The sequence below is a fragment of the Trachypithecus francoisi genome, unplaced genomic scaffold, assembly GCF_009764315.1.
Source record: "Trachypithecus francoisi isolate TF-2019V2 unplaced genomic scaffold, Tfra_2.0 Lachesis_group19, whole genome shotgun sequence".
In the NCBI taxonomy this organism is placed as follows: Eukaryota; Metazoa; Chordata; class Mammalia; order Primates; family Cercopithecidae; genus Trachypithecus; species Trachypithecus francoisi.
In genome coordinates, this window is record NW_022681464.1 from 22,199,306 (window position 1) to 22,221,999 (window position 22,694).

A 22,694-nucleotide genomic window follows, 5' to 3' on the forward strand; every position below is an offset into this window, starting at 1 on the left:
TAACTGAGCCAATTTTATTTTAATGGCTCACAGCATTTCATTCAAATAACTCTAGCTATAATATTTCATGTAGGATTTTAAAAAATTAACCAAAGCAATTCTTTTAAGAGATCATTTTCTGAATTATTCATTTTGAAAGTTAAAAATACATGTGATAGTAACAATTTGTTTACCTGAATGCTTTTTGGTATAAAAAATGAAGATTTTTTTTCGTAAAAACAAAATTTTATTAAGTTAGTAAAGTTAGCCTGATTTTCAACACTCATAATTTAGCCTTGTGAAACACAAGACCTCAAAAACTTTGATGCAAGCCTCATAACTGTTCCTGTCCACGGAAATCTTTAGTAAAACGCGAAAGATTTGTACGATTTGAAGAGAAACCAGAGTATAAAAAAAAAAATGAAGATCTTAATGAAAACAGAAAGTTCAAACATAGTCTTAAATGATAAGCATTAACAGCTACCATTCATTTCTGAAGTTTTAGTTTTAGCTTTTCCTGTTTTAACCATAGTTATAACTATATGTTGACAAGTCACCATTACCAAAAAGAAGCATGAGTAATTTAACAGTATATGGTTTAAGTTGTCCCTATACTTTTTTAAAATAGAATTTTCAATCTTTGGTACATTTAACATATATAAATTACTTCATTTCATTAAAAATTAAAATGACAATTATTTCATGTTTAATTTCTTTATTTTCTCCAGAATATCTTAATATTGAAACCCAAGTTGTTACTTTGAGAAAGGGAAAGACAGAGAAACATGAAGAGACAAACATTTCATTTCATTTAACTTATGGTATTGTGAGCAGTCACTTTTGTAGGCAACACTTGTTTTCTTCGTAGAAAAAAAATAAAAAACAAACAGCACCATTAAAGAATGCATGATCCCTGAATTCTAAACAAAACACTGTCTAAAAATTTTTTTTAAATGCTTGTTGCACTCAGTCACATTTAGTCAGGTATCAAAGTAAGCGTAACAGTATTAAATTGTCGCAGTCTTACTGAATCAACTGCTCCCCCTTCTGAGGATTTTACACACCTTTTCTGAGTTTTTCCTGTGGGAATAATATATTCTTTGGTAGAGGACTGAAGGAGGATTTTACTTTTCTGTATGCTGATATAAAATGTCTATGTAGGTTCAGGGCCTTCGCCCCCAATCTGTGTTTGTCATGCATGTTATGTTTGGGTTGATTTCACATTTTGCTGTTACACTGTAGGAGTAATACCGCCTTTAAAAAAGGCATTAAATGGCTAATGTCAAACAGATGTAAACATTCAGAATACTGACCAAAAAAAAAAAAAAAAGTACAAACGAACACACATTAAAAAAAAAAAAAAAAACTACTGAAAATATGTATCATATCAGGTTTCCATGAAGTAGGGGACGGAGGGGAATACAGCAGTACAAGAAAATTATGGCAACCAAGTAAAGCACTTTCTTTGAAACATTCAAGAACAGTACAAATACAACAAAGTTTTTCTACAGTCTAAATTATTCTGCAACTATCAAATATAGTACAAAGCGAAATAGTATGTGCTATAAAAAAGCAGCTCCTTTAAATTATAGTAAAAATGCTTTCTGTTCGCTTTACAGTGACAAAGCATGAAGACTGAAGACGACAGCAATTTTATATTTAGTAACATTTTGGCTACATAGGCCCCTGACAGTCTGATTCCGAGTTCCTGTTCTAGGACTCTTCACAATTGTTCTCTGGGAACGCAGATGGACAGTGACTCTGGGCTCTGCGCGCTCAGAAGGGGTCATTCCCACTAGGCAGCTACCGCTGTGCTGGGCCTCACCACCATACAGACGATGCTACCCTAGGCTTGGCTTCAGCTTCTAAAACCTGGGACTTCATTATACCATGGAGGAACTGGGAAACCAGAGGCCACGGTAACTTCCACTTTTGAAATTGTGCGAGGGTTTGTAAATGAAATGGGGCTACAGCAACGTGTATTCTTACTCTCCACTGCATTATAAAGTACCATATGCACCAGCTTGTTTTTATGTGTTTATTTTGAACCAACTAAGAATATCCAAGGTCCAGCAGTCAACTAAACCTTCTATATAGCTCATCCCAGAAACACACACCACCCCAAAGTCTTTATAGCAACCAGGTTCAACCTCATAGGTTTGTTTTCAAGTTTTGCTTTCTTCAAACTAGACCTTCGCAGAGAAATATTATATAACTATGGTGCTCAGTTCACCAAAATTTCTGCTATTCTCACTTTGGGGAAGAAAATAATATTTTCATTTTGAAAATGAATTTGCATCAGAATGCTCTTATTAACATGCCCATTAACTAACCTAAATGTCTTTATACACCTCAGGCATATGCATATCTTATAGGAGGAGGATTAGGGAATAGCAGTTTTCTTCCTTCCCCTGCTCCAAAAGTGCTACTTAGGGAAATACATCCTTTGTGATTAAAAAAAAAAAATTGTATGGTACATGTGCAAGTTCTATTCCTGGTAAGAATAAAACTGTGTCCAGTAATCAGGATAATGCACGTGCTAACATTTGCACACTACAGCACAATAACCATGTAGTAAATAACATACTCCATTTGCACATAGCAGACACATGTAGAAATCAGAAAACTAAGAACCTACTCAGTCAGTTCAAATATACTGGCTTTTGTGTGTGTATATATATTAAATGGAAACCTATAAAATATCTGACCCACATTTTACATCTAAATTTCACTTCTTCCTTTCCCTTATATTTTAGCTTAAAGATACTCATTTTTCAGTAATATAAACCATGTGAGAACACTAGCAATTTGAACTGGAGCAAAAAAAGCAAGGGCACAGAAAAATTATGCTAATCGGACCTGGATGATAGAAACCATGCACTATCAACAACTGATTCTCCAAGCCTGTTATGTGAAAAATCAAAACATACAGAAGGACACTTTTCCTTATTCCCAGTAAGCAACTTGCAGGCAGTATTCAATAATGAAGGAACTGATAATGAGCTCAGTACCTCATCAGCCTCAATTGTACCTCACATAGCGACTGCAAAGGTTCTGTAGACTGGAGTTTCTTCCAACACCATGTCAGTTACTGATGTGATGGGCTTCAATTTGCTGGTGTAGACAGTATCTGACACTGGTAAAGCAGTGATTGAATTTGGAAGGAGTTGGCATGCAAGTGTCTATATTATAGGGGTGCCCCGCTGTAAAACTAAGAGCATGATCTTTGAAATCAGGATGATATCAGAGCCAGGCAGACAAACGACACCACTGATAAGGATGCCACCCCAACACAACCTGGCGTGCAGTGAAGAGAAAACTAAGGATCCGCTGAAACTTATGCTGCATTCCTCGGGAAAGGCTGGTTAAGTGCATTGCTAACTTTCTCAGTCATTAGTTTTGCCAATTTTACTGTGAAAAACAGAAATGACAGTACTGAAGCACCAAAATCATGGCTACAGCAGCAGGCCTTTCTTTTCTTTCTAAGATAAAGTACCTCTCACTATCAGCAATTTGTTATTCGAAATGATGTCTCTATCATCTAAAGAAATTTGGCAACATCACAATAAATATGGAGAAAAAAACATCATATAGTTTGTTATTATAAAAAATCACAAGTGTTCTTGTTTTCAGGAATGTAATTTCTGCTCATTCCAGTCAACTTTTAAGACGTGTTTTACGGGAATGTCAAAAAGTTTACAGTGACTAGGATGATCCCATGTGAAAATATCGGTCATTCTTACCCTGGATACAGATGATTCCCCACCACCCCCCCACGTTTGTTTTTTAAATTCTACAGCCACAATCAATCAATGGGTTAATGGCACTCCACATTTTGTGCTCTGTAATCTGAAGTTAAATGGGCATAGTTGGTTTTTGTTTTCTTTCATCTTTCCTCAATGTGCATGTGCTTCTGAACTTGCTTTTGAAAACAGAGCCTCCTGAACTACGGCTGTCCTCTGGTTTGAGGGTGGCCAAAGTATATGGAATGTAGCTCAAATACTCAACACGCAGATTTTACTGGATGCACACAGAAGATAACTGTTAAGATGCAGTATCCCTTTTTCAAAAGCAGTTCCCCTAAATATGAAGAATGTATTGAACATACCTGAGGGAAAAACAAAACATGCCATGCCTAGAACAGTTTTTGTTTCTGTTTTTGTTTTAAATAAGGGTTATTTCAAAGTTGAATTATATAGGTTGTAAATAATGAGAAAAATAATTGTTCTGAAAAACGCTGATGCTTTAGCCTTGGGTAGTCCCTCTTATCAATGACACTTTCAAAAGGAGATGGCCAACCTCTGCAAGGTCTGAAGCCAGAATGCACGGGTGTCATCAATAAAGGGCTACAATGATTTCCACCCCCCACTTTTAATATCTAGTAATTCATTACCATGAATAGGATATTTACATTATCAACACATTTATGTGTTCATATACAGCATTTTATTTCCTTGCTTTGAATTTTAGGGCTTTTTTTTTTTTTTTTTTTTGCAAACCTACTCTTAAAAGCCATACATGAAGCTCTAAAATCCTCTGGGCTTATGCCTATTGGCTGACCAATTGATTTCATATGATCAGGTGTCAAAGGGCTAGAACCAGATGCTGGGCATGAGTCCCATGCTGTAATTTCAGATGTAGACACATTTCACTACAATATGTGCACAAAATCCAAGGAAGATCCAGATATTCTGCCATAGTCTTTGAGAAAGAGTAAAACAGGAGCAAAGATAATACTCAGGATAGTGGATTTCATCAATGGCATACCTCCTTTCATATATCGTTTGTGATAGGAGTAAATACAAGGAATCACACATTTAAATCAGACTCCCCTTTCTAAATAGGATTTCATCACTGTGGTAAAGCTAGGTCCAGAAAAGTCAACTGTAAAATTCCTTGCTGTAACGGCTCATCTATAGAAAAATGCATAACCACTTTAAATCATTCCTCTCATTCTCTTTATATATCTGCATTTCCGATTATTAATTAAAAATTTCCTTTTCCTATCTACACCTGGGTTAAAAGAAAAACAAAAATGGGGCATTGACTTGTATACACATGGACAGAAAGAAACTTCCCAAAGCTAGGAATGGCAACTGAACATGTAAAAGACATGCCAGTGAGCCATTCAGTTGAGAATGCATCCTCCCCTTTACGAGAAATGCAAGAAAATAATGCCATAGAGGAAAGGTACCTGCTTCAAAGCAAAATAAATTAGCATGATAGAAACCACTGCATTATTCGATGTGTTGCTGCTGATGCTATTTGGCTTTTCCGTGTGGAAAAGGGATACTGCATCTTTCACTCAGCTCTTATCGTACAACCAGGCATGCTACACAGAGTTTTGAAGGACCTATGCAGTCGTCATGGCAGAAGGCCCCACAGCCTTTGCACACAATCATGGCTTTCAGCCGGCAAGAGCATTTCAGTTCCAATTCGTCTGCATTGCTGCTGTCGGCAAAGTTCTGAACGGGCATCTGAGCGTTCTGACCAGGCAAGCCCGTGGCAGGATTGGAGCCACTTCCCAAAATCCCAATGGACTTTTCAATTGCAGATGCTGCCCTTTTGAAACTCGTGCTACCAAAGTGTATTGTTGGATAATTTCCACAGAGCTGCTGTTGTTGCTGCACCTGCATTTTCTGAGCAGCTAATTGGGTAAAAGGCTTTTGTGGCTCAGAAAGCAAATAGGAAGAGAAATCTGCATTTTTTAGTGCGAATGCTTTTAACTGTTCTTTCATTTCATTCTGGTCATAGGAAACTTGTTTCATGCCCAGTTCACAGCTGCTGCTTAAACCTTCCTCAAAAGAAAGAGGTTCCGATTTTATATTGCTACATATGCCCGTGGACTGTGGCCAACTAAGTCTCTTAGTGGTTTCCATGGTAACTGGAGGTTGTTTTGGATCGGATGGGACTTCTGCATTGGGGAGAGGTGGAGGTAGTGGAGGTGGTGGGGGGGAGGCGGGGGCAAAGCCAAGGGTGGAGGGGGAGGGGGAGGGGGAGGCGGTGGCGGCGGCGGATGTACTAGTGCTTTGTTTGGCATTGCATGTGCAGTGCCTCCCACCTCATCACCTTCTTTCATGGGCATATTGGGGGATAACATGTTGGCTAACCTTAGCTGGTGAGGTGCTGCGGAAAGACTAACCTCTCCCAATCCTTTCTGTTCAAGATGCCTGTTGAAGGCAAATGCATTACACCCCACTGGGGTCTTGGAAGAGGCCTGTAATAGAGCTGCAGTAGGAATGGGGCCCCTGGCAGCCATAGGCATTTGGTAAAACTGCTGTCTGTGTGAGGTACCAGCGTCAGGGTGGAAGCCGCCATTCTTGTCAACATGAAATAGGTTCTGCTGGAAGCTACACGAGGGGAGCAGTCTCTTTTGCTGTTTGACCTCAGGGCTGTGAACAATTCTGTTCTGCATGGAGTGCTTGTTTAGCCATTCTTGCTTAAATGTCTGGCTGTGTCCCAGCTGACTCATGCCAGAATTGATGACACAAGGCACCCCTTTAACATCTGGCTCCACTAACAATTTTCCGGGTTCACATTTAACTTGAGTGTGTTCTCCTACAGTCCTAGCTACTCTCTTTTTGGGGTGGTTTTCTCGCTTTCTCATTTGGAGTGGTGCAAGAGTCCCTGCCAAGTAGCCCTTACCATCTGGATTTGGAGAACTGGGTGGAATTTCAACGTTTCTCTCTGGCGCTGTTTTACCCACTGAGGTAGTTTGAAGAGGCAATGGAAGCCTGTTGATTTCAAGCTTGGCTCCCAATCTGGGTTGTGGCAACACTTTTTCCAAAGGCAGGTTGCCCTGTAGTAACTGCGTCACCAGCGGGTTGTTAGCCTCCACAGAGGACAGACGACAGCTTGAGCTCCCTGCACCAGGGACTCTTTTCAGGGTGTCGGTAGCCAAGGAAATAGCCTCTTCCATGGGACTCGAGGTGGAAGTTTTCACGTTCTGTGTTTGTTGTACACTAGAGGCTACCTCTGCAGCTGGAGGAGGCAGCTCAGGGCCGGCGAAGTCTTCAGTGTCCATTCTAAAGCCCTTGTCTGCTTCATGAAGTTCAGATTTCACAGGAAGAGCAACATTTGTTATGAGATTCCTGGGATGAAGTTCTGACACGTTCAAGTAGCTGGCATGTTCAGTTTTGATAGCCTTTGGACAATTTTGCTCTAGATACTCTTTTTGTTTACTTGAACCCGAGTGAGTAACCAGAGGCTGTCCTGTGCTCCTCATCCCATCATCACTCCAGCAAATCCGGTTACTTGGGTTATACTGATTGCTACAGGTTGTGTCTGCCTCACTTTTGAACGTAGCTGGGCCACGTGCCTGCTCAGCAAAGTTACGACTGGGAGCAGTCGGCTCATTTAATTTATCTGGAACAAGGGGTAATTCTCGGAGACTTGTGCAGGTGGTCTGCAATATTTTACACTCTTGTTTTGCTGCTGAAGCAGCAATGAAAGTGGAACTGTGATCTACACCTTCACTGGTAACTGGCTCAGGCCTGCTAATCACAGAGACCTGAGGACACGCCATGGGCTGTACGGATGCCTCTGTCCTCACTGGCCTGCCCTGCAGGTCCAAGTTGGCTTCTGAACTTTCAACGGAGACAGTCAGAGACAAACTGGAGGTCAGCGTGGTGCTGTGGTCAACGATGACTTTACACGGAATTGATCGGTTTATGGCTGCTGGTGCAAAGCCCCCTTGTGGTTGCTGAGGTTTTCCAGAATTATCTGCCCTGTTTCGAGGCCCTGAATTTTTGTCCAGGCTTTCAGCACTTAACTTGGGAGGACTATCATAAGAGTTTATTGTCAGCATGTTTCCACTAAACATTGCAACAGTTGGGTGTGCAACCAGAGAGTCTGTGACCGCTACGGAATCACTGCAGCTGAGGGCTGCTCTCACAGTGGTACTCATGGATACAGTGGCCTGTTCTTCACTCCCAGGTATGGCTATCTTCTCAGAAGGAAATCTGTTGTTAATTCCTGTCGGGGGAATCAAGACAGAGCTAGTGGAGAGGTGGTTTGGCAAATTGTTTCCGATGGAGGGAGTTGGCACAGAGGTGTACTGAGTGGAGACTAAGTTACTAGCACTGCTGCTTGATATTAGTAACTGCTTATCATCCATGGAGCTTGATATGCTGGAGCCCTCTGTAGTGGCTGAAATGGGAGTGCTTTCAATACATTTTGGTATAATGGCTATACATGGAGTGTCAGTTCCCTGGATGGTTTTTAACATGCTTATATTACAAGCAGAAATTGTAGTGTTTGCACTGTCAACAGACATTAGGACAGAGGATTTATCAACAGAACTCACAAAGGGATGTTCTTTAATTGCTCCCGATATAGCAGTGCTGCAAACAGATACAGGGACAGAATTTTTATTAAAAAGCATGGGCACACTGCTATTTTCAGAAGAGGTAGATGAAACAATTTTCTCAGATAAATGTGACACAGGTATGTTTTCATCAGAACTATGCACAGATAAGTCAGTGGCAGTTTCTGGAAGTTTACTTGGGTTAAGAGACTGCTGTAGTACAGTGGTGGTCTCCCGGAGGTGGGCAGACTTGTTGCTAGGAGATCTACAGTTTGGATTGACAATAATGACACCAGTCGAACCTTCCATTTTTGTTTCAGGGGTAGAAGAGACTTCTAAGTTTGGAGGCCCTTCCTTTGAGCTGAGCAGAGGCAACCGGGTCTCTTTAGAGGTCTGGAAGAGATGGGCTCGAGCTTGATGCTTTGCAAAGAGCTTAGCCTTTGTCTGTTCTTTGATGTGTGCCAGGGTTCTCGCCTTTCCACCCTCTCCTGGGCTTCCCATGGCTCCAGAGACAATGCTCGCTGCAGCAGCTACGGCAGCAGCTGCAGCAGCCTCTCGCTGGGCCCGAGCTTGTTGGGCCCGGGCCTTGATATCTGCGAGGGTCCTGGCTCCTGTGTTCCTCCCACCACTGACGGATGTGCTAGTGGATGCTCGAGACTCGGATTTGGAGACTGGTTGGCTCTTGATTATAAAAGGTGGCCCAATTTTGGAAAGCTGAATCTAAAAGGAGAGAAAAAAATATATAATGTGATTCATACATGATCACAGAGGAGGCACGTAGAATGTGATAATGCAAGGGAAAAGATAATCTCAAAATGTGCCATGAACTACACCTAAATCCCTGGATGTGCCTTTAGGGCATAAGGCAACAAGAAATGTAGCATGAATATAAAAAATTAAGTTTTTAATCTGTTTTTAATCTACAAAAACATCCATTGTAACTTCATTTGGAATCAAATGAAGCATCTTCTTAATGCGTCATATAAATGGATGAAAAATTCATGCTTCTAGAATTACAGTAGGCTAAAAAGACTTCAAGATATTTAATTTTGCAATTATCTTTTTTAGTGGCATAAAAAACTGGAACTTCAACTCTATTTGAGTTTGTCTTAATTTGACCCAGAGAAAAAAGCCCTGACTGAGATACTGATGATTAGAATTCTCATTCTGACTTTACACAAAGGAACTGTGATCCTAGGCTAATCACTGTGTACCTCAGCTTCTCCAATAACCTCTCTGAGCCAAGAACTCTATGATTTTTCCTTTTTTAAAAATTATATCTTATGGTCTAGGGTACATGTGCACAACGTGCAGGTTTGTTACATATGTATACATGTGCCATGCTGGTATGATTTTTATGCACTCCCATGCTACCTTGCATGCTGCTTTATACATATATAAGAACACAAGAGAAGTTTGTAAACTCAGTTGTAAAATGAGACTAGTTATTTCTGGTCTATTTCCTTCAAAGAGCTGTTTTAAAGATGGAATGAGATTACATTTGTCAGAGTGTTCTGTTTTCCAAAGGGATTGTATTATCATTACATTTGCATAAAAGCAAGGGAAACTCTGATTTTCTGCCTCTAAAGAATTTATGCATTGGGCAGTTTCTTTTGATATTGGTAATCCACAATCTGCTGAATTTTGTAAATGTCCCAACCCATTTAAAAATACTGTTTACCAATTCTTGGTAATTAAGAGACTCACAGATTCATCACCAAATTCATGAGGCACAAGGTCTTACAGCCAGCATTCCATAGCAAGGCTGTGTTGCTCTAGTCACTAAAAGCATTCTTAGACATAACTGTGTAGAGCTGGAAAGACTCTAGTTGACATCCCTCATTTCACAGTTCAGGAAACTGAGGCTGTGCAGGTAAAGCAGTTTGTCCTGCGGTCATATAACCAGTGAGTGACTAGAGCCTTTGGGCTTCCCATTTGGTGCTATTTCCATGTATTCTGTTTCCCTTTTTTCCAGATTATACATATCAATTTAGAATTATGCTTTGGAACTTTGATAGATGAAATTGTCTTCCTGAGCTATCTTGTTTCTCATTTTATTTTTTTTATTATACTTTAAGTTCTAGGGTACATGTGCACAACGTGCAGGTTTGTTACATATGTATACTTGTGCCATGTTGGTGTGCTGCACCCATTTGTTTCTCATTTTCAAACTGCTTTCTCTCTTCTATTCCAAAGGCCAAGAAAAGAAAGGATAATTTTGGGGAGAAGATTCAATTTGCTCTTTTAATATTTTTCCTAGTGTAAAAAATTAAACGTATTTTAAATAATTAAACTTAACTATCCTTAAGCAAGAGCTCTTAAGACCAAACATCAAATATTCTTGTAGTATTTACCTTTTCTTCACAATGCTTAATTTATTAACTATGTGCTCAATAATATGGCAAGATGGTAACATCTTGCAAGATTCTGACATATCACAACCAGGATACTGACGTTGATACAATTAAGATACAGAACATTTCCATGACTATAAATTTCCCTCATGTTGTTATCTATCTATCTATCTATCTATCTATCTATCTATCATCTATCTATCTATCATCTATCTATCTATCTATCTATCTATCTATCTTTCTATCTTTACATAAAGTCCATATGACTTTGAAAATTAGCTTTTGACAGACTGGCATGTTTAAAAATATCTCCTGTGAAAAGTTTCTATTATTATTTCTATTGCTTCAGAAATTAAAATGCATAGTGAGTTTTTAATGGAACTTAATGCTCATCTTTTATACCTCTAGAATCTTGCTTACTAGAGATTGCTTTATTAAAAAAAGTAAGTACAACCATACTTTTAAAGTCAGCCTGTGGAGAACACGAGTCATATATAAAATGAAAATTTCATAGATTTTTATATCTACAGAGAGAGCATTTTTTTTATTCAAGAAGCTTGAGATGTTTATAATTCTAGACCAATGCTATGATGGAATAATCCACTTTACAGTACAACAGTATAAATGCACTTAGATAAAAGCATCAAGTCAGTATAAATGACAGAGGGTAGAAACTCAAAAAAAAATTACACTGGGTTTATGCCGTAAGTTCTCTCAAGAACGTTCATAGGATGCTACGTTATCTTTCACATGTTCCCAGGTTCACACAGGTCTCTGCCCTACACCTGGAAATCCCCATAAACCCAGGGGTCTCAGTGGCCTGGAGACATTTCCAGCCCTATTCTCTTTCTTTAATTCGTTTTTCTTTAATGCTGGGTCTAAACATATGCATGTATCTAAACTGCTTTTATGAATTCAACACATAGTCATAAAGAAGATACTTTACTATTAGAGGATGGTATCATAAATTGCTGCATAAAACCTAGAAGGAAGAAAATCTAATTATTCTTGAAAAATTAGGCTTCTAAATAGGAAAAGCCTATCTATGGAATTGTCTTTTGTTTAATACCATACCTTGAGAGGGGGAACCCTTGGTTCCTCTCTTGGAGGCTGTTCTTTCTCAGGTGGGCTGCTAGATGATATGTTCCGGGTTGACTGATCATCTTCTATCCTAGCTCTCTTTTCCTTACAGATTCCAAAGCTGTGCTGCTCTGCAGTTTTCCTCTTTGATATCTCTGAATCTCTACTTTCATTTCTCATCCCATCAGGTGACTTGGAGGGCTCTGACGACTTGGAAGTATGTGAGGTTTCTAACCGACTCTGTGTACTCCCTTGCTTATGTGTCTTATTTCTAGAGCCTTCTGAAAATGAAGTCTTATCCACTGATGAGATATATTGCTTGTCCTGCACTTTAGCAGATGGAAGCTCATTTCCCTTATTCTCTGTCTCTTCAGAAAAGACAGATAATTCCAATGGTGAAGATAACACTTTTTTTTCTGTTCTTTGCAGGACGCTATGATTTTTAACTTTTATCATTTCAGCAGAAGCAACTTCTGGAATCGAAGCAGGGTAGGGCTTCTCAGTGTCAACATGAGATTTACAAGTTTGCTGACTCAGGGTTTTATTGTGCAAATCTTCAGATGGAAATGCTTCAGGAGTAATGGAAGAAGAACTCATTATGATGGGTTCCGGAGTATTAGATAGATTCTTCTGCTGTGAGGTAAGGTTCTCTCCCAGAGGTTTGGCAGTGGCGGAAGACTCATCTTTCTGCGGGGAGAGCGGCTCTTCAGATACAGAAGGTGACTTTCTTTGCTGATGAGCCATTCTCTCATTTATGGAAGAGTTAGAAATTGGAGACGTTTCTGAAGGAAGTGGCAAACTGGATACAAAAGTGGTCTCAGAGGCGAGAAGCATGGAAGACACTGAAGAAGTTTCTGATGTCAAAGGTAAGTCAGACATCGGTGAGGTTTCTGATGTTAAAGGTAAGTTGGATATTGGTGATGCTTCAGATGTTAATGGTAAATTGGACATAAGAGATGCTTCTGATAGTTCAGGTGAAGTGGATATTGGAGATATTTCTGACATCAAAGATGCATGAAGGTTTTCATCAGTGGAATTTCTCTGGTTGTATTTGTCTGTATTTTCAGTGCTAGATACCTCAGAACAAAATGTTGTCTCAAGGGAGGCTGGAGTACATGATTCTTCTGATGTGGACTGTGTTTCCCCTCCTGGGGAAGGCAGGCTGGTACAGGCTCCCTCTGGGCTCTCAGAAGAAAAGGACGTTTCAGAGATGCAGGCATTTTCTGAAAGCTGTTCTTCAGGGTCACTCTGTAGCTCCATATCTACAGAAATTCCTTCATTTGGAAACCGGCCTTCTAGAGAAGATGACCCTGTTTTTATTTTGGGGGTACTGGTCTCTATTGCAGTTTCTGACTCCTTACGTTCTGTGTCACTGACATGAGTCACAGATGAAGTGGAAGGAACAAGAGAATCACAGACTTCTAACTGATCAATAACAACTGTCATTTCTTCCTGGGGCGATTCTGACTTCTCTTCTATCTTAATTTCAATATGAGGCAAAGTTTCTAAAACATCATTCATCATAACACAGGACTCCAAGTTATCTTCAGGAGGTGCTGTTTGGGGTTCTTCATGAGAATTGGTTGGACTTTCAGACTCCTCAGAAAATTCAGGTATTGTCTTATGATTTTCATCCTGGCATTCACAGATACTAGTCTCTACCTCTTCTGTAATTTCCTCCTGAATTACAGATTCTTCAGGGATCAAGATATCTTCTGACTCCGATTCTGCCATTATATCTTTAGCTGGAATTTCTACCATAGGGCAAAGAGTAGCACAGAAACCAGGCTCTGGAGAAGCTGGGCTTTTCATGCTTTTTGACTGTTGTTCTGCCAAGGGTGTCTGTGCAGAAACTGGAAGGCCAGAAGTCCCACATGAAGAACTACTCTGAGCTCCGGCATTGTTTGGTCCAGTAGTGAGCTTCACAGATTCCTCTCTTGACATGCCCAGCCTGCACAGAAATTAGAGATAAGAAATTATTGCTCAACCACAAAACATGAAAGGCACAACTGGGATCTCTCAGAAATGCAGTATTCAATAGAAGTAAGTGTATCAAATTACATTTATAATCACTAATATGCTTAATTTATGTAAACCAGTTTATAATGATGATGTTTCTTTGCTGCTTTTGTAATCTCAACTAATACTCTGCTTCTGGTTAAGAGCAGTCTAGATTTTTATTTTGTAAAGCAAGGAGATATGAACCTTACCAAGTGTTAGTAAAGGAATAAGAAAATTACATACAACAAAGTATTAGAAAATATTTATAATCACTAACATGCTTATTTATGTAAACCAGTTTATAATGATGATACTTCTTTGCTGCTTTTATAATCTCAACTAAAACTCTACTTCTGGTTAAGAACAGTCTAGATTTTTATTTTGTAAAATAAGGAGATATGAGCCTTACCAAGTGTTAATAAAGGAATAAGAAAATTACATACAACAAAGTATTAGAAAATATGAGCAGAAAAGCAAAATAACATATAGGATATATATTTTTTAAATCTAGAAGTAGAAAGATGCTCTTATAATAGAAAATTATATAGTTTTTGGAGGATACAAGAAAACCAAGAAATTAAGATCAATAGAAGATGAATGCAATTCATCAAATTCTGAAATTGGAATGAGTTCCAAAGACTGGTTTTCTTAAACTCATCTAAGAAGTATTACTCAATCATCTTATTTTGGCATCTAACTGTCTAACCTAAGACAACATGGAAATTTCATTAAAGAATAACAGAACATATTTGGGGTTATCAAAGTTATTCTACCAGCTTACATTTGTGTGAAGCAAGACTTTTAAATTCTTTCATGCAGATCTCTTACTGTGAAGATATTCCATACGTGACAGGTATCGAAAAATCAAGAAATAATTGAGCATGATGTTCAGGTCTTAAGGCAAATCTAATCAGAGTTACAGTCAAGGGTACTGTAAATCACTGTTTTCTGTCATATAATTTACACTGTCAGCATCAGATGGTAGAGAAACATGCTGCTCTAAATGAAATTAAATTAGGGTACAGGCAATGAGAAAGATAAGCAGGAGAGAGAACATTTCCAGAGGAAAAAGCACATTTAAGTGAGGAAATATAGTCATAGTATCATTGATGCAAACAACACCTCAGTGAAAACCACTTTAACCTTTGCTTTTTAAAAATCCTCAATGTGAAAGGGAAATAACGTTGAATACAGTTTTTGGGTGTTTGGCCATTGCCTTCTTTATTTAAATTTGGAAATCTCTGAAAAGGTAGAAAATACTGCCTTCATAAATATTCTCTTTCCTTTCAATGTTCTCTAAGATGAATTCAAACTAAGCTACAATTTATAACTATACTATACTGAGAAGATCAGAAAAACAACATTACGGATAAATTTAAAGCAGAATAATCTTCAAGAAATAAGGTTCCTTGGGACTAGGTCAAGCAGAGGTACCATTGATACTAGAACAAGTATGTAACATACAGAAATCTATCCACTGGCAGCCAAATTTCTGCTAGGTGGTTAATAATATTATTAAACATGCAGATAGGTAAGTGTATATGTACAACAGCACTGTACAAAATATGCCCGTGTCAACAATTTCTTGTTTTCACAGAAAAACAGATTTAAGATTGCATAAGGCATAGGAGGAGGAAGATAGTCACAGTTCCTCATACTACACAAAGGAAAACCCTGGCCTCCAGAAATCTAGACACAAATTCATAAGCCAAGCCCTGTAATACTTAGCATTAATACAAATGATGTAAAACAAATATAGAATACTATATCATAAAGAAATTAGGCAAGTGAGAATCATAATAAGTACCTAAAAAAATTGAAAACTACGACAGATCTTAACTGGACACTAGTATGAATGTTTAGACACACTTTTGAAAAAAAAAACTTAGAGCAATGAAAAGGCACATGGTGTCAGTCAACCAAAAACTGTCTGGTGGTAGGGGAATAAAGGTAACCTGGGAGCAACAAAATGAGAAGGGCAGTCAATGAAATGTTCAAAATATATCTGCCATGCAATATGTAATGAAAGACAGAAAAGATCAAGAGACAAGTCCAGTGATGTGAGAGGACAAAAGCTACTGATAAACTACAGCAAAAAAAAAAAAAAGGCTAAGTAGAAGTATGTTTTGTATTCAGAGCTTGGTGACGGCAATGAGGGGGTCATATTTATTAATAATATCATAGCTGTCACCTTCTAGGGAAGGGGCCCTAGATCTGATATCCAAGGGAATCTGGAAAGCCTCTAAATTTCATGCAAAAAATATGCCTGTGTGTGAATTTTTCTGAGAAGGATTTGCAGGATTAAGACCCTAAGCAAGTTACTTAACCTCACTGTTATAAACCTGGGAAAATTACTTAGCTTCACTTTCCCTCAGCTTCCTAATTAAAAAAAATTATGAATAATGGTATCCATCTTATGAAATTGTTGGGAGGATTAAGTGAAATATTTGCAAAGCTCTTAGAAGCATATCAGAGCCAGTGTATACTCAATGATTATTTGTTACATGAAAGAAAGTTCTCTGTAATGTAAGTCCCTTGAACTGAGATTCTTTGGGAGTAGAGCTTAGTTAATCCTACAAACAACTGCATCCCTGGCATCCAGGAGAGTGTCTGGCACAGAGGAGATGTTAGATAAATACATTAATTTAATAAAAGAATGGATCTATCACTAAAAATTAAGAACCAATGCTTTGGAGGTACTATCTCAGTTAGGCTTCTGCCATTACTAACAAGAGTGCTCCCAGCATTTTCTTTCACAGGCAAAAGGAGAGGGAAGAAGGCTCCTAAGTGGTCTTTAATCTTATCCTCCAGGGTTCTTAATCCTGCTGGGCATCAGCATGACTCCTGGAAAGCTTCTAAAAACACAGACTCCTGGGCACAACTCCTAGATTTTGATGCAGCCAGGCTTGAGTGATATTGCTGGTGACTTCATGCGAAGACATATAACTAGTTTGTCACATTTTTAATGTTTGAGAAAAGACATTAATTATCTTTATTTGGTTTTGCTTAATATATATGTGTGTATATATACGTATATATATAAATATACACATATATAGTATATAAATACATACACACGGCCGGGCACGGTGGCTCAAGCCTGTAATCCTAGCACTTTGGGAGGCCGAGACGGGTGGATCACGAGGTCAGGAGATCGAGACCATCCTGGCTAACACGGTGAAACCCCGTCTCTACTAAAAATACAAAAAACTAGCCGGGCGAGGTGGCGGGCGCCTCTAGTCCCAGCTACTCTGGAGGCTGAGGCAGGAGAATGGCGTGAACCCGGGAGGCGGAGCTTGCAGTGAGCTGAGATCTGGCCACTGCACTCCAGCCCGGGCGACAGAGCAAGACTCCGTCTCAAAAAAAAAAAAAAAAATAAATAAATAAATACATACATACATACATACACACACACACACACACACACACACACACACACACACACAGAAATCCTGGCACAGCAATGACAAACAGGCCTTCCTACTCAAGAGGACTGTGGAGTGCCATTTAGGACAATTCATGAAGGCCAGCATACTCTGAGCACCCTACCCCAAGTGGTCTGTTAAGTATCTAATTTCTTTACATGAAGAGCTCTCACGTGAGACTCCTTCTGGCATGTCTTTCTTTCCCCCGTTTACAGGTGTAATTTTGTGAAATGAGATCACATGACATAGGTCTTGTTACCTGCAACCACCCGTGTTCTTTATACAAAATAATAACTTTCAAGCATTGATTTTGTAGGTGGGAGGTGGAGCATAAGTTCCTCTAAGGGGGATCTGAAGTGACCGTCAACAGTAAGTTCTTAAACCCCTCCTTTTTTAGGGATCTGATTTTCTGAGACACTAATATTGCCAAAGCAGAATGTGTCTCTGCTAAACATGAGGCAAAGGTGAAACTGCTCTCAGGGTTAGTTCATTTGCTAACACACTATGATGTAAAGGCTTGTGTTACTTAAAAAAGAAGCTCTCACACACACATAAATTAAAGACAGATTACATTTGAAGAGGAAGATAAAGCAAAAGATAGTATCTCAGGCCCTCCCCAAAACAAGAACTAAACAAAGATTAAAATGCATTAGGCACAGTCAATATTTTTAAAAAATGTGAGAATTAAACACGTGCCTAAAATTACTTATCTATAAAGCATTAATCCATGAACATACTTGAAAACAGGAGAATTTCACACAAATCTGTTAAGAAATTCAAAAGTGACTTCTTTAAGATTTCATGTGCTACTTTCAGACCAAAATAAAATTTCATGAACAAGTTATAAACCCTTGAAAATGCATTTTTAAAAAATTTAAGTGCTGATATACCACTATAATTTCATCTGCAATTTCTTACACTGAGGGACTATTGCCTTTTATCACAGGTTTATTAAGTTTTACAGCATATGAGTGTGCTATGTGAAGCAGAGAATTACATTTTCATTTCCTTCTCAGAGAAATGAGAAAAAATACTCTAGTACTTACTTTTCTCCATAAAACCTCTCAAAGAATTTTTCTTTCCAAGGTTCTGTTTTCTTTTCCTTCTCAATTTCTTGCCTTATCCGCAATTGCATTTCTGGGGTAAACTCTCCTAAAAAGAAAATGCTAATGTATTGAGTAAATGTGGTCACATCTTTTGCCAATTAATAAAGAAAACATGTAATTCATCTGAGTAAACTTTTATGGATCTTGAAAAGCACTAGGACAAATAATGATAACATTTCTATAGCTTCCCTTTTTATGAACATCACTCAAGATGTTCATAAAAATGTTAAAGCCAAATGCTTTAGAAGAACGCTAAAGCATTTAGCAAATGTATTACATGCTAGGGGATACAAATAAAAGAGAGTATATTCACTGTCCTTAAGGAAATCAGTCTGCTGGAAATAGACTATAATATAATGTATAAAGCCCTGTATAGGCCATAATAATAAATGTAGTGAAATATAGAAAGTAAAGCGCTTAATTCTGCCTACGTTGATTAAGGAGGATCACATATAGGAGCTGATTCCTGAGTGAAATTTTGAAGGTTGCTCAGGCTTTTATAAAGTAATTAAGTCACAAGGCCAGAGATACGAATCCATATATTTATGATCTTTTGGGTGGCCAATTGTGAGTAAAACATAGGAAGAAATAAAATGGGAAATAAAAGCTGAGGTCAGTTACCCAATAGATGTTCTAAAGAATGTTCTTCACTTTTCTATGAGAGACAGGGGGAGCTTCTGGTGGCATTCAGTGTGGAAGGAACATGGCCAAATAAGCTGTATAGAAAAACAGGTCTGACAACAGAGTGAAGAACTGGAAGACTGCAGCTATAGGGCTACTGAATAGCACACAGGAGAGGTGGAGATTACCATTGGGCCAGTAGCAGCAGGAATGTTGAAGAGGAATCAAGTACAATCAAGTAATAGTTCATGACCAGATAGGCATGGAGAAAAGGAACAGGATCAAATACATCGGTAAGGTTTCAAACTGAGGAACTATGAGGACAGTTGTGACATTACAGAAATACAGGAAACAGAAGAAGGAGTAGAGAGGGAAGAGAAGCTAGTGAATTTAATATTGGGCATTTTGGTTTAAAGTTCCTGATATCAGCTAATGAGATCTGCTAAGCATTTGAAGATAAAACACTGGGGAAGGAGTGGGGGGGATTAGGTAAGGGGGTGGAGGCCAGATTTGAAAATTCTTGGCATACTGGCAATAGCTAAAACCAAGGTGGTGAATGAGGCAGCTTAGGGAATACTACGATTAGAAAAGAAAATGCTGGAGGTATCAGATGGAAGAATAGGAGATCATGATGAAAGCTGAGCAAGGGCTGGCAGAAATGTAGCCCCAGAAAAATAATTTAAATTCTGTTTTTAAAATCTAAAGTAGATGGTTTCAAGTCAGATGGGGTGAAAAAACAAATGAGATATTGGTGATGGAACTTGAAATGTAAGGACTGAGAACAGCAAATTGGAATTTGCCAGTAGTAATTTTTTTTTTTTTTTTTGAGACAGGGTGTCACTCTGTTGCCTTGGCTGGAATGCAGTAGCATGTCCAGTAGGTCAATCACTGCATCCTTGACTTCCTGAGCCTAAGTGATCCATCCACTGTAGACTCCTGAGTTGCTGAGACTATAGGTATGCATCACCACGCCCGGCTGATTTTTGTATTTTTTGTAGAGATGGAGTTTCACCATGTTGCTCAGGCTGGTCTTCACTCCTGAGCTCAAGCGATCTGTCTGCCAAGGCCTCCCAGAGTCCTGGGATAATAGGCATAAGCCACCACGCCTGGCTAGTATTCTTCTCTAGGAGGAATATTTCAGTTGTATACAGTGGGCCCACCCTGACTGTAACAGTGTGAGTGTGTAAAGAGGAAAAATATAGTAGCATTGGGCACTTTTTAGTCTTTCAAGAAACTTGGTGACTAAAGCAAGAATAAGGTGAAGCAGTAACATCCGGGGAAGAGAGCATTCAACGAATTTTCTTTAGGTACCAGGATGCTTAAGAGAATGCATAATGGATCGAACAGTGTCATTAAAATTACCATCCCCAAGAAAATGTTGCTGCATCAAAAATTTTACGATGTTCAAGATAAAATTATACTTTCTTCAAAAATATCTGACATCAATAATGTCAAGTATAACAAAAGAATTAGTGAACTCATTTGGAAAGGGATAAGAGTTTTTACTAAATTAAAGCGTACTGTGAGGGGAAAAAGACTGGGAAATCAGAGAAAGGTACAAAGCTCAGTACAGTATGTGTACTCCAATAGGTCACATAATAATAGAAAATACAAATTTACCTTCTGCCAGTCGCTGTTTCCACCCTTGTGCTGCATATGCAAAGAATTCATTATTTAGAGCTGAAGTACTGAGGCGTAAAATTCCATCACTTCCCATCTAGGAAAATAAGCCGACAAAAACAAGGTTCCATCAGGAATAACTCAAAGCAGAAGTATGCAGGAAAGAATCAAAAACTGAGTGGTGTTGGATGGTGTATGTGTGAGGTGGAGGAAGGGGGAAGGAGACAGAGAAAGGAGAAGGGAGAGCGAGCAGGAGCTCCAGTGAGAGCATGTGCAGGGTAGGAGGAAGAGAGGAAAGCGACCCAACAAAAGATTGGTCTCCTGGGATGAATACTAGGAGATTAGATGTATGCATTCTGCTTGCTGATGTGTAGGAGACAGAAATAATTAGTGTTGTCCTTGGCTGGCTTCTTATGTAGTTGGTGAGTGAATTTAAAACACATAACAAATTAAACAATGTCAAGCATTAGGTGAGTGAGAATTAAGAAGCTCAAAATGTAAAAGCTGGGAGAATATATGTATGTGGATATGAGAGTGTAGGAAGAACCTGATGCAGCCTCATGAGAGTCTAAGAGGATCTGGACAGAATGGTTAGAGATAAAAGCATAAGGTATACTGTCAACGAGCATGAGCATTACTGTAGAAGCAGAACATAATGAACTATCAGTAACTGGGGCATTTATGAAGGTGTGAAGATGCTTTCATCTGGTACTAAAAGGCCTGGCAAACTGTAAACCCAACTAGATCTTCAAAGATTTCCTCTTACTTCCACATATAGAATTCATATATCCTAAGCACTAATTATAATTACGTGAAAACACACTTAGAGATTTCTTATCCTCATTTATTTGTTTTTGATCTTCTCTACACTCCGTTTTCACCTATTGAAATACTATCACTCTTTTAAAATTTAACTCAAATAATGCCTTCATGAATGTTTCAGCTGAATCATCATTCAGGAGCAAAGGAGAATATTGAACATAAAAAGCAAGTATATTATCTTAAGGTGGATAATAACTGAGAACAAATGCAAGATACGCTGATTGTTGACGCTGTGACATCTACAGGGAGGCCACAGATTCGAGATCGTGAGGGTCTTCATTTAAGATGGCACTGGTAACCACAGTAAAATATTCAATACACTTGAAGTTTTTCAGGCAACATTTCATTTATTCATTGATTTATTGTTTATTCATGCTCAATTATTTCATCTTATTCAACAGAAACTTGTTAAGCCACTCATATGAACCTATGTGCAGGGCACATGTATGGGTGCTGGAAATTCACTGGCAATAAAGAAAAATATCCTGTATTTATATTCTGAATATATTCTACATAGAACAGATACTTTTGGTCCTTGTACGCCCTTTTCACCCACCTGGGTTCAGCATGACTGATGTACAGTTACATCACCATGTCAATGTTCCACCTCATAGGTTTACCAAAGCTCTGATATATGAATGAATAAATGTCTCAGCTTCCCCACCCTTTGACTGGACAACTCTCGGACACTATCCTCTGCAGTGTGGTTTATGCACTCAACCAAATGGGTGCTGTTTGGTGGTATGTTCCCAATGGCTAGAATACATGGATCTGGGAACTAAGGGACAGAATGAAAAAACCTTTGCACTATCATTCCCAAACAACCACTTGCAGACTGCATGCATTCTGTCCCCATAGCTCTAGCCTCTGTGGGATTAGAAGTCCAGGTTCCCAGCAGGGAATCACTTCTATTAGAGTAGGGTTTCTCAAGATTGGCACTGTTGTCATTTGGGGCTAGATAATTCTTTTTAGTGGGGGCATGTCCTGTGTAATGTCGGATGTTTGGCACCATCCCTGGACTCTACCCAGTAGATCCCAGGAGCAATTCCCTATTAGATGTAACAACAAAAAACATCTCCAAACACTGCCAAATGTCCCGTGGGGGCAAAATCATCCCTAGTTGAGTACCGCTGCACTAGTGGATAATGTAAGGGCCCCACTGTAGCCAAAGCTTTGTCTAGTTACTTTGTATTACTCATGCTGTTGGACCAGTAGGCAAAGAAAGGAGACAGGATAATCAATTAGCCCTAACCATCATGAGGAAATAAGACTGCTGCAACAGGGAAGTGATGAACAGAAGGGTGTTGGGAATGCTGGGGATTCCCTGGGACATCTCTTGGTGTTATTCGTGCCTGGTGATTGACATCCTGACAGGGCAAGA

General features: G+C 38.9%; 1 protein-coding gene and 1 non-coding gene across 2 annotated transcripts in view; both read right to left on the bottom strand.

Annotated features, from left to right (window-relative positions):
- Positions 1 to 271: 271 nt before the first annotated feature.
- Positions 272 to 389, bottom strand: LOC117064304. Its single transcript, XR_004429368.1, has one exon. It is a non-coding gene; the product is annotated as a U5 spliceosomal RNA (small nuclear RNA).
- A 4,063-nt stretch (positions 390 to 4,452) lies between these two features.
- Positions 4,453 to 22,694, bottom strand: part of ASXL3 (ASXL transcriptional regulator 3) — a 171,945-nt gene continuing 153,703 nt past the window's right edge. Inside the window, 5 exon segments of the mRNA XM_033178027.1 lie at positions 4,453 to 5,935; positions 5,938 to 9,004; positions 11,713 to 13,669; positions 18,191 to 18,296; positions 20,492 to 20,588. Coding sequence (XP_033033918.1) covers positions 5,292 to 5,935; positions 5,938 to 9,004; positions 11,713 to 13,669; positions 18,191 to 18,296; positions 20,492 to 20,588 — 5,871 coding nt within the window. The 3' untranslated portion in view covers positions 4,453 to 5,291.